At 41.2% G+C, this 13,118-nt stretch overlaps 1 protein-coding gene across 3 annotated transcripts in view; it reads right to left on the bottom strand.

Moving 5' to 3' along the window:
- The window catches only part of tnnt2.L (troponin T2, cardiac type L homeolog), an 85,784-nt gene that overhangs the window by 65,080 nt on the left and 7,586 nt on the right, over nucleotides 1–13,118 (bottom strand). For all 3 annotated transcript variants that reach the window (XM_041583033.1, XM_018248142.2, NM_001089040.2), the window contains 1 exon segment: nucleotides 3,958–3,971. In XM_041583033.1, the coding sequence (XP_041438967.1) occupies nucleotides 3,958–3,971 (14 nt within the window).

Raw genomic sequence — 13,118 nt, 5'->3', positions numbered from 1 at the left:
GCAGATGCCCTGTCCAGAGTCACCTGGGAAGCCCCAACAGATGAGGTGGATGAAGAAGATGAAGGGACTGAGACACCCGATCTGGGCCAAGTGCCACGGCAGCCACCCGTAGCAAGCTCAAGTGGGGTGGCTACCCATAACACGGTGTTGCTGGGAAAGACAGAGGAAGAATGGGCTCAGGTGCAAGATGATGATCTTGAATTAAAGAAGATCAAACATTGGGTGAAGACAGGGATATGGCCCAAAATGGAAGAGCGAAGTCGCTTGTCCTCAGATGGATGGAAGCTGTTGCAACAGTGGGATCGGCTGCAAATCCGAAATAGAATAATGTACCGGAAGGTGTTTCTACCTACTGATCTTGAGGAAAGGTGGCAGATGGTGATACCCAGTAACCTGGCTTGTAAGGTGGCCCTCGAAGGACATGAGAAGGGTGCCCACTTTGGCGTGGAGAAGACATACAAGTGGGTACAGAGATTAGTGTACTGTCCGCAGTTGGAGCAGATTGTCCGTGAAGTATGTCAGAAGTGTCGAGCATGTGAGCTGGCGAAACCTCCTGAACAGAGAGCACCAAGTCAAGTTATTAAGACATCGGCGCCACTGGAAATCTTAATGATTGATTATATCTTGATTGGTCAGTCAGTGAGTGGACACCAATATTGCCTTGTGATGACTGATCACTTTACAAAGTTCGCTGTGGCGGTACCCACCCTTGACCAGACGGCAGGGTCAGCTGCCCGTGCAGTGTGTCAACACTTCATACAGGTGTATGGATGTCCGAAGCGGATTCATTCCGACCAAGGAGCTTGCTTCCAAGGGAAGTTAATGGAGCAGCTATGTCGGTTGTATGGGATGGAGAAGTCAAGGACGACGCCATATCACCCACAGGGAAATGGAGCCTGTGAAAGGTTCAACAGAACGCTTCCACATATGCTACTGTTTGGTCGCCCAGGACAGGAAGTTGCGGAAATGAATCTGGGTCCACTGTCGGAAGAGTCCCCTAGGACAGTCGACTCATGGGTGCAGGAGAACCAGGACAAACTGAGAACTGTATATCGGCTGGTCAATGAGAAGTTGCAACAACTAACCACTAGGGATCACCAACCGGTGCAGACTGCACCCTTGACGCCGGGTGACCGAGTATTGGTGCGTGCTAAACGGCCCACAGATAAATTGGATGACCGCTGGGAACCACAACCATATATTGTAAAGAGGCAGGTGTATCCGGAAGGCCCAGTCTACGACTTGCAAAAGGAAAACTCTAATGGACCGATTCGAAGATTACATCGCAACATGCTCAGGCCCTGTCTCTCAGAGAGTTGCCCCACGACAGACAATTCTGGAGATGTTCAGCAGCGACCTTCGAAACCTCTGAGTCCAAGAGATGTAGGATGGTGTGTAATTACTACATTTCCTTCACAAACTAGTGAATCACCCGCTCCCAATGGGGCGGCAGCGGAGGCTACCCCTGAGAATGCTCTACCACCTCGGGAGGAGCCGGGCCTTATTCCTACACCAAGTACAGAAAACTTAGGCTTACGCAGGTCGGAGCGCTCCACGTCAGGTATTCCCCCTCAGCGTTATGCAGCAGATGAGTTTATTTGGTGAAGCTGTCGGGACGCCAATGTTTTAGTGGGGTGGCATGTAAGGGTATGAAGCCATGTTCTACAATATATTTGTATTTAATTACCTGTACTAGTCACTTCAGTCAGTAGGTGGCCGCAAAGGAAATGGAATAAGTACAATGCTGTGTAAAGTAATGAAAGTTTATATTCATTCACCTCTCAAAACATGAATAAGGCTAATTTAGGGGAGTGATCTGAACCCCACAAGTCTGCTAGTAAACTGTAATTACAGGTTTGGGGTTGTATGAACAAGTTCGATTAATGCATCACAGATTATCTAAGGAGGTGGAGTCCTGAGAGGAACAGGAAGTGATGTGTGTCTCCCTTCTGCAGCACCTAAGGACAGTTTTGCAGTGAATGATCCAGGGTTTCCTGTCTGTGTGGTTTTGGCTGTGGAAAGACCTGTGGATCCAGAAGGAAGCATGGAAAGCTTGCTTAAAGCACCCAAGGAACTGTAAGCGCAGCTTCGCTGCATCATAGTGCATACCAGTGACATTTTGTATATTACAGTACATTGCTAGAGACATACTTCGCTGGGCTTGGAACTGCATACAGGGAAGCCTCGTGTAAAGAGAAGGACACATTACCTGTGGATTACAAATAGTATTGCGCAATACTTAAGGGTGCACCCCAAAGAACATTTAGGGGCAGCCAGGCTGCTTCGCGGACTGTGGGGGAATATTTAGCAGGAGCTAGTTTTAGGTTAGGCAATATTACTGTTACTGTGTGATTTATACCTTGTTATCTGACTGTTTATACATGCCCAGTTATTTATCCTTTATTATTGTTCAGTAAACTTCACTGCTGGGTAAGAACCGTTGTCTGTGTCTGTGTGGCATCGTGTACCCTCTGAATCTGTGAGCCCACCCCTCGCCCCCGCTTTCACAAGCACAGTCACTGATGCAAGAAGCATTTCTGAAGCTTATGCTCTTCGTCTGTTCAGCTCATACACACTGATTCGTGCACACAGCAGCCATAGGGCGAAAGCTGGCTGGAATGAAATGACTTTGCCGTGGCCAGCCTCCCTGACTGTCCGGTAGAGAGGGGAGCCTTTGAGAGAGAGCAAATAGATAGCAGGACAGTCCGCTAAATAGCTGCATCTCATATTACTGATTCACTCTTAAGATGTGATGTTTACTTTTTTTTTTTTATACATGTGCTGAGGCTGTTGACTGTATATAAAAAAAGTGTTCAGTGGGTATCATTTGTGAATCTACCATTAATTCTGGTGGGGTATTATACATGGAATTGCCTCTGTGCCATTCTAATATAAATTCTGGGGGGTATAATACATGGAATTGCCACAGTGCCATTCTAATATGAATTCTGGGGGGGTATTATACATGGAATTGCCTCTGTGCCATTGTAATATGAATTTCGGGGGTATTATACATGGTATTGCCTATGTACCACGATCCTACTATGAATTCTGTAGGGTATTACACATGGAATTGCCACTGTGCCATCCTACTATGAATTCTGGGGGGTATTATACTTGGAATTGCTTCCATAATTTATGTTTGTCTATGTTTTTCTTTTGTGTTCTCATAACTTTTCTTTGTTTTACCTGTTCCATTTTTCTCCTTTCCCTTTTGCCCCCCCCCCCCTTTTCCCTCTGGCAGCGATTCCCTTTAATTATGTTAAATAGAACTGCACATGGGTAAGATAAGTTGGGCCCTAGTTATCTAGATAGCAGGCAATGATCAAATTCTTCAGCCCTTGTTCAATTTGTTTTTCCTTTATCTAAATTCATTTTCAATGTATTCCATATATGTTATTCTTACTTCAAAAAGAAAAAATGTTTATTTAATATTGGCATTGCCACTGATTAATATAAATGGAGAGGGCAGCGAAAGTTGTCCACCAGGGGGGCCCCACAAACTCTAGTTACGCCACTGAGCAGACAGTTTATGTATTTGCCCTTCCACTGGAGTTTTTAGATACTACATTTATATCAGTAAATGTCTAAACGAACTTTCTTATGGACCTCTTTTCAACCTCAGCTGCAATATAATAATACATGCTGTAATGTAGAATAAACTTGCCATCATGTGATAGTTTTAAGCAATGTAATGCAGCGAAATTTCTAAGCACTGTTACTGACCTTAAGAAATACTTTGGGTACAGAGAGAAAACTTAGTTTGTAGACATTCATTAAACATTCATTAATTGTATTTTTCTTTTTCTTTCAGTGTCATTGTTGCCTTTTATATGGCTTATAGGTTTTAGAAGCATACATTCCAGCACTTTTTTTTTAACTCTGCTTCTAGCACTGCCTACAAGCATATATGCTATTTCTGTTTTATCACATTGTTTATGAAAAAAAATAACATACCTTTGTCTTCTTCCCTGCAATGAGAAAAACAAGTTTTAGGATTGCATAAGGGCAGCTAAATGAGAAAAATGCCATTCAAAAAAAAATATGATCCCATATCCTACTTTATATTTCAAAAGTTTTTTCATTTGCAAAAAGGAAGTTTGCTGCATTTCTCCATTTGCATCCAAGTAGCAGGAATAATTCAAATAATTCAAATATCTGATTGGTGTTATGTTTTGGTAGCCGCGGATGAGTAGAGTATAACAGTGCTTTATTAGCAGGCTCATGCAGCCATTACACAACAGTAAGCAACTCTAACACCACAAGCTGTATAGAAAGTATGCACAGTATAAGTCTTGAGCACAGTGACATCTACAGGCCATTTGTATAAACACAACATATTCCCCCTATAGTAGGAAAGCATTTGGACAACTATAATAAACAGCAACAACAGTATGCATTTTAAAATAATATTATACATTCTTCACATCACAAAGTCCTTGGTCCATGCAGGTAGTTTTCTGATTCTCTCAGTAAGCCTTATAGGTTCACTTTCTTTAGGCCTATTGCAGTTCTCATCAGGAGTAGGAAAATGTCCTTCATCAATGGAGCTTCTCCAAAGTCATATCTAACAGGAGCAAGACGACTTGCATTCCATATGCGTCCATCAGACAGTTCATATGTGCATGGTCCTCGCTGGCATCTCACTTCAAGTGGGGTAGTAAATATAGATTGTCCTTGTTTCAGTATTCCTGGTTTCTTAATTCTGAATAAAGATCCAGGCTGAAAGTGTACTTCTCTGACACCATGTTTTCTGTTAGTATAAGCCTTGCATTTGGCTTGTTGATGTTTCGCAGTGTCAGCAGTAGATGATTTTGTAGGCATAGTATTTTGTAGGCATAGTATTTTGTAGGTTTGATGTCTGCAACATGTAACTTAGTGTGCATCTGTCTGCCATGTAATAATTCAGCTGGAGATGATTGGGTTGTTGCATGGCACGTTGCTCTGTAGTTATGTAGGAACTCTGTTGTAAATACTTTCCAAGATTTCCCAGTAAGATTTGCTGTCTGTAGTGCTTCTTTCAGACTTCTGTTGAATCGCTCGATTTCTCCATTTGCTTGTGGGTAATACACTGAAGATTTTCTATGCACAATATTCCTCTCTCTCAGAAAGGTTTCAAACTCAGATGAGACAAATTGTGGTTCGTTGTCTGATATTAACTCCTTTGGATGACCTTTTCTGCTGAAGACTGTAGACTGAAATGTTATTACTGTAGCTGTTGTTATATGAGAAACAAATGCAATTCCAGGCCATTTACTGTAATAGTCTATCAAGGTTATAGCAAATCTACAGTCTATAGGAGCAACTGCAAAAGGACCCACAATATCAATAGTAAGTTTTTCCCATGCTGAATCAGGAAATGGTACTGGCTGAAGTGGTGGCGTTTGTGTGATAGCTGTTTTGTCATGATTCTGACAAGTAACACAAGAATGAATTGCAGTTACCACATCGGCATCCATTTTGTGTACAAAGTTCCTGGCACAACCCAAAGTGTTGATTTGTGGTGAAATTTTAGACACTGGCCGTGTGGCAGGCACTGGTGCTGTAGTAATGAGACCATCAACTAATTGTAGGTTTAATGCAGCAAAGAGATCCCTTCCAAGTATAGCAGTACCCCTATTCACAATGTAAAAGTCACATTTTGCAGCACAGGGTCTGGATCCTTTAGGTAACTGACCAGTTTCAGGGCAGGTGCAACAAGCGGATCTTTTGCAAAGTATTTCAAGAAAATATCCTTTGGTAGTATAGAAACAGCTGAACCTGTATCAAGCATCAGGTTAATGGAGTACCCCTTGTTCTGTTTCAACCCACTGTCCTTAGTGATAGTTCCCTTGGATCTGGGCCAGGACCTTTACAGGACACAACTCACTGTTATTAGCAGATCTCTACAGACAGTTGAACTGGACTGACACAAGTATGCAGAATTTGCTGAAATGTATAGCAAAACTGATGAAAATCTCCAAACATAGATCAGACAAGTAGATCAGAGAATATTTATTTCACCAGGTTTGGTTAGGCAGTTAAAGAGCACCTAATATGGCTGCTAACTGTAAACTAGGAACAGTTGAAGAGGGGAGGGGGGTTAAGGATCACAACATCTTCCTGGACTACAGGGGGAGGAGAAGACAAATAGAGAAAGATGCAGCACACAACAATAACAATACAATAAAGACAAGTTGTATATAACATAACACTCCCTGCCTGAAATATGGCGATTCCTGTACTCCAGGGACCTGCAATGAGAAAAAGTTAACAAAAACATGCATAACAATGCTGGAGTCCTTTGTAGACATCTTGTGCCATTATATCAGTCTTAATGTTCAGACATCACAGAGCAAGGCATCAGGAGAAGTGGTGTCTTCTCTTGGTATGTGCAGTACCAGCTCTGTAAAAAGCCAGGTAGTGTCACATTTGGCTAACTTTACTTCCCGCCATCACTGGATGTAGATCTTATAACAAGTCCCATAGTTCATTTTGATGAACAAGATCACCTGCTTGTTCGGAAGACCTTGCCTCATGGCACTTGTTCTGAGTCTGAAGAACAGTTATATATTCCTTTCTCCATTGGTTCCACAACACATTGGAAAGATTTTGGATGTTTTTCCATTGACGTTCGTAATGTCTGCTGCAGACAGTCTCCTGAAGAAACTGGGACTGTGACAGTCTCTTGTGTGAGAAGAGTGTGTGGAGTAAGATTTAGAATTTCTGGGTCTGAGTTCAAAGGCATATTTAGTAGAACTTAAAAAAAGTATCTTCTTGGCAGAAGTCTGGTGTTGCCAACCATGTTGCTTTACTGTTATGACTGGTGGCAGATGTTGGTCTTGTGATCTGCTGAGCTAAGAGTGGTGGAAATGCTGTGCACTGATAGAGGGTGTCCCAGTTATGGATTTCTGTAGTCAGTTCTCTATGCAGTAGTTTACACTGAAAGTTGACTGAAGCCACTATGCTAAGTGGGTCATAGAAGTTATTCCCCACTGATAAGACTCCATGCGTAGTGGAGGGCTTGTTGCAAGCAGACACCTGGTACATAGATGCATATTTCTGGATATCCCAAACAAGTCAACATTATGCTGCACTGAGGGAATGGCTGTAATTAACACCACAGGTTCTTGACTGAAACAGATGAGGCCAGAGATTGATTGTTAATTATTTTCAGGCAAATGTTGCCATTGTGTGCAGGAAGATAAAGGGGCTACCCAGTTGTTCGACTTCTCCTGAAGGAATTCTTTATCCTCAGTTATGAGTTGTGCAGTCATCGCTGGTTGATTTGAATACAGTGTTACTGAGAGTGTCTCCCTGAGACTGGTGAGAATCCACACTACTCTGTGTGATGTGCTGAAACTCTTTCCTTTCAAGTCTTTCTTTCACACAGTAATGGTGTGGACATGGTTCAAAATAAGTATTACACCCATTTGAGAGTACATGGGTTTTGTAAGAAGAAATATAAGTGGATTTCTTTCTACTATAGCTACAGACATTTCCTACGATGACCCATCCTAGGTCAAGGCGTTGGGCATAAGGAGCATCATGAGGCCCGTTGTGATGCTGGAGTACCTTGGTGGTACTAGGTGGACTAGGAAAACTTGACTCACCAAATATAAAGCTTGGATCATTCTTCATCCTTGCAATCCGTTTGATGAAGTCACAGAAGAATGTAAATGGTGGGCAAGACACTTGTTTTTTCTCTTTATATTTTGAACCTTGTGTTACCCACTTTTCTTGAATGCCATATGGCAGCTTTGCTATAATTGGGTTAACACCATGAGCTGTGTCAAGATAGCCGAGACCTAGCAAGCGAGGATCAGTTTTTGCCAGTTGAAATTCAAGCAAGTGGTCACTCAGGTCTTGAAACTTTGATGGTCTTTTCCAGTTATTTTTGGAAAACTTTGCAGTCTTTTAACCCTTTAACTGCCAAGAACGTAGCTCCTACGTTCTTTGAAAAAAGGCTTTAAGTGCCAAGAACGTAGGAGCTACGTTCTTTACTAAAACAGCTCTCTCTCTGCACACACTGCAAAATCAGCGTGCAGAGAGGAGCAGCTAGCAGCAGAACCCCCTAGGCAACGAGCTTACCTGAAAAAGATCGGCGATCCTCCACTCCAGAGTCGCAGAGAGACGCAGCAACAGCAGCAACCGATTCAGCAGCTTCCATGTCCCAAGCATCAGCACAGCACATGTTCCTGCTCCGCCCACGCACTTCCTGGTGCTGTGACTCGGCGTGTTTCAACTGAAAAGCACTGAAAAGGACTCCTCTTCATCTAGATTTGGGAAGTGCCCCTTTTTTTACAGGTATTTACAGGCATTTACAGGCATTTACATATACACAGTACACATACTAGTAAAAGTAGTTTTTTGTTTTTTTTTGATTTTCTGATTTTTTTGATTTTTCAAACTTTTGCACATATATTACATACTCAAATACATATATGCAAATATTTATACACTTTTTAGAGCTGTACATCCATGCATACACAAACACACACTTATAGGGTTTTTTTTTTTGTTTTTTTAGTTCATTTTCTAAGTTTCCCTTATGTTATTTCCCTAAAAACTTTAGATTTCACAGCATGACTACTGGATCAAGCATTCTGACCTCTAACCACGCTGTCGGATCAGTTATTTTGTTATTTCGTTGATTTTCCTAATTGTATTTGCTTTTTTGTGATTTTTATTGCAGTTTTATGCTTGCATTGTTTTTCCTTATGTAATGTTTTAGCCTCATTTACACTTTGATAATTTGGGATAGAAACATATTTTTAGCAACTCTGTGTTCGTCAGAATGTGTACTTTCCAAAAATATATGGTTTTGGGGGGTCTTTGTACTGTTAGGGGGTCTTACGGCAAATTATATGCAGTCAGAGTGCTATGTTCACAGGAGGCGAATTGACGGCTGAGAAAATTCTTATGCACTGTTTTTTATTTGGGGTCCGCACGTGCCCACCTGCTTTGGTTTATCTATGCATATTGGGCATCAAACTGTTCAGTAGACCCTTGGCGTCAATATTTAGGGTGTTTTCTAATTGTATGTAAGAAATTGGGTGAGATGAATGCGACCAACTGCAATATTTTTAGGCGATTTTCAGAAATATCATAAAAACCACTGCCTTTAGCGTTGCTTTGCAGTATGTACATTTGGAGCAGAAAGATAATTTTAGCAAATTTTTATTTAGCAGAATGTGTACTTTCCAAAAATATATGGTTTTGGGGGGTCTTCGTACTGTTAGGGGGTCTTACGGCACATTACATGGAGTCAGAGTGCTATCTTCACAGAAGGCGAATTGACAGCCGAGAAAATTCTTAAGCACTATTTTCATTTGGGGTCCGCACGTGCCCACCTGCTTTGGTATATCTATGCATATTGGGCATCAAACTGTTCAGTAGACCCTTGGTGTCAATATTTATGGTGTTTTCTAATTGTATGTAAGAAATTGGGTGAGATAAATGCGACCAACTGCAATATTTTTAGGCGATTTTCAGAAATGTCATAAAAACCGCTGCCTTTAGCATAGTATTGCAGTATGTAAGTTTGGAGTAGAAAGACAATTATAGCAAATTTTTATTTAGCAGAATGTGTACTTTCCAAAAATATATGGTTTTGGGGGGTCTTCGTACTGTTAGGGGGTCTTACGGCACATTACATGGAGTCAGAGTGCTATCTTCACAGAAGGCGAATTGACAGCCGAGAAAATTCTTAAGCACTATTTTCATTTGGGGTCCGCACGTGCCCACCTGCTTTGGTATATCTATGCATATTGGGCATCAAACTGTTCAGTAGACCCTTGGTGTCAATATTTAGGGTGTTTTCTAATTGTATCTAAGAAATTGGGTGAGGTAAATGCGACCAACTGCAATATTTTTTGGTGATTTTCAGAAATATCATATAAACCACTGCCTTTAGCGTTGCTTTGCAGTATGTACGTTTGGAGTAGAAAGACAGTTTTAGCAAATTTTTATTCGGCAGAAGGTGTACTTTCCAAAAATATATGGTTTTCTGGGGTGAACCCAGTTTTTTGTACCTTTGCCTGTTGCAAAATGCTGTATATGTGCTGGTTATGCAGTATCTGGAATTACAGAACTCGTATGGGGTGTCTTCTTTCTGGGGCCCCTATACGCCACATACTTAGGGGTACCTATGCATATTGGGTATCAAACTGTTCAGCGTACCCCAGACTTTCATGTTTAGGGAGTTTTATATTGCTATATATTGATATGTAGGAGATACAATGCTTTAGAGTTGGAGTATTGAGGAGATTTTTGTATATGTCATAAAAATTGCGAAATGTAGGAAAGCTTTGCGGCTTGGTACTTTGGAGTAGAAAGACGTGCATACCCATATTAGATTCATCAGAATGTGTACTTTCCAAAAACATATGGTTTTCTGGGGTGAACATACATTTTTGTACTTTTGCCCCTTGAAAAATGCTGTAAATGTGCTTATTTTGCAGTATCTGGAATTCCAGAACTGATAACTCGTATGGGGTGTCTTCGTTCTGGGGCCCCTATACTCCACATACTTAGGTGCACCTATGCATATTGGGCATCAAACTGTTCAGCGGACCCTGGGCTTTCATGTTTAGGGAGTTTTATCTTGGTATATAATGATATGTGGGAGATACGATGCTTCAGAGTTGCAATATTGAGGTGATTTTCTGTAATGTCATAAAAATTGCCAAATGTAGGAAAGCTTTGCGGCTTGGTACTTTGGAGTAGAAAGACGTGCATACCCATATTAGATTCGTCAGAATGTGTTCTTTCCAAAAACATATGGTTTTCTGGGGTGAACACACATTTTTGTACTTTTGCCCCTTGAAAAATGATGTAAATGTGCGGATTTTGCAGTATCTGGAATTCCAGAACTGATAACTCATATGGGGTGTCTTCGTTCTGGGGCCCCTATACTCCACATATTTAGGTCCACCTATGCATATTGGGCATCAAACTGTTCAGCGGACCCTGGGCTTTCATATTTGGGGTGTTGTATCTTGGTATATAATGATATGTGGGAGATACAATGCTGTAGACTGGACACTTTGAGGTAATTTTTCAAAAATGTAACACTTTTATAAAAACTGCTAATTTAGGAAAGAATTGCAACTTGGTAGTTTGGAGTACAAATATATATTTACCCATTTTGAACTCGTTGGAATCTGTTCTTTCCAATGAGGGGTAGTTTTTTAGGGTAAACCTACTGTAAGTGGAATGTTTGGCCTTGAAATCAGATGTATGCTGTTTTGTGGAGCGGTGCTTTGGAAATTTGGTAGTTTACTGCTTCAGAGTTTTCAACTATCGAAGTGAGAAATCTCCATAAAATTATATATATTTGGTATTGGTTTGTTCGGGAGACACAGAACTTTCCAAATCTGCCATGTTCTCATGCATAAAATAAATTATGCTTCTGATATATGCGTTTGTATCATGTGAAACTGTTTTTTTTTGTTTTTTTTATACACTTAGAAGCCCATATCTTTTTACAGGACTGGAATGACAACTAAATTCTAGCATATTTTGAAAGCTTAGGTTGTCCTGAAAAAAACAATATCTTGTTTTCATGGGTAAACTAAAAGACCCCCCCAGGAAAGTCCCTTAAAGTGAAAGAGCAAAAAATGTTCAAAAACGGTCTGGCAATAGAAGTTCCAACTTGGCCAAATTGGCTGGCAGCGAAAGGGTTAAATAAGGCACCTTCAATGGCTTCTGGACTGCCACAGCTCTGCTCCAGGCATTCCCATGCAGCTACGAGACCTGCAGCTGCATTGCCAGTGTAAATGGATTTCAGAGTCCTAATGCGTTGTGAAGACTGCGGGCCAAGCCACTAAATCAGTAGATCCAGCTGTAATACCAATATCTGCTATGGCGGCATCAAATGTACTCTTCCAGCCCCTGTAGGTTTCTGGTCGGTCATCAAGCTTTGCTGGTGAGCTCGTGGCGAGCCATGAACTTGGCGATGTCTGATATTTTAGTTCTCTCAGGCTTTGGGTAAGGAGCTGCAATCTGAGGAAAACCAGGCCTGTCTGGCATATTAGTGTTGCATGACTCAGGGAAGTAAGGTGATGCAGAGGCATTCAGTTTAGGATTAGTTTTATAGTCCATTATCATAGTGGAGTATGTACAGATGAAGCCACTTGGATTTGTGAGTTAAATGCGTCATGACTCAGAGTTAATTGAAGAAACTGTGTTATCTAAAGTTATCTTAACTCATTTAATGCATTTAACCTTTTCATTAGCATACCAAAGCACCATTGTTCACAATGGTGAATGCTTTAATTAGATGGGATGTTGTGACACAGTTTTCTGTGTTAAATGAGATAAATGGGATATCTGTGTTTAGTTATTCTGTGTCAAACAGACAAACCAAAGTGGCTGCATCTGTATCTGCAGCAGCGTTGACAGAAGGTAGATGACTGACCATGTGTGATACTGGGTCAGGTAGTATGTCAACACCTCGAATTATAGTTTGTTGAAGCACAGGTACTAAAGCAGAATGAAGAGAACACTCATTGTGTTGTTTAGAGCTGTGGAGTATCTTTGCCATGCCTTGAAGGGACTGTTTTGAGAAATTGTCTGTGTACTCTGATATATCGGAAGCAACAGAATGCCTGCTATTTTGGCTCAAGGCATAGTCCTTGGTGCGTTTGATGGAGTCCTTTGTGTCCATCTGACTGACACTGTCTCTATCAATCTCTTTAGCAGCTTGTTCTAAAACTTTCAATCTAGCTAATGCTGCTACCTGGTCACGCTCTTTTTGCAAGATCTCCATTTTGGCTTCCATTTCTGCCTTTTGACGAGCAGTTTCTGCTTCCATTTCTGCTTTTAAGGGTAGCACCCTTCCTAGCGAATTCAGCCTCTATTTTAGCAGTTTCTAAATCAGCACGAGCTTTGAGTAGTTGCTCGCTGAGTGTAGAACACCTTGAATGTGAAGATCTGGAAGACCTTTTTGTGCGTCTAGAAGATGCAGAAACAGGAGATGTAGCTTAAAATTGATGTGTGATTTTTGCTTGAGCCTTCATCTTGGTCTCTTGTACTAGGCTGGTTCTTTGCTTATTGAGGTAATTGAATCTACTTAATTCCTCTAGAGAATCATCTGTGTTGGTGCTCTTTAAGAAAGATGAATATTTAATACTCAG

This window comes from Xenopus laevis, chromosome 2S (genome assembly GCF_017654675.1).
Source record: "Xenopus laevis strain J_2021 chromosome 2S, Xenopus_laevis_v10.1, whole genome shotgun sequence".
Taxonomy (NCBI): Eukaryota; Metazoa; Chordata; class Amphibia; order Anura; family Pipidae; genus Xenopus; species Xenopus laevis.
The sequence above is the reverse complement of the archived record's forward strand: the minus strand, read 5'-3'. Positions and strand labels throughout refer to the sequence as shown.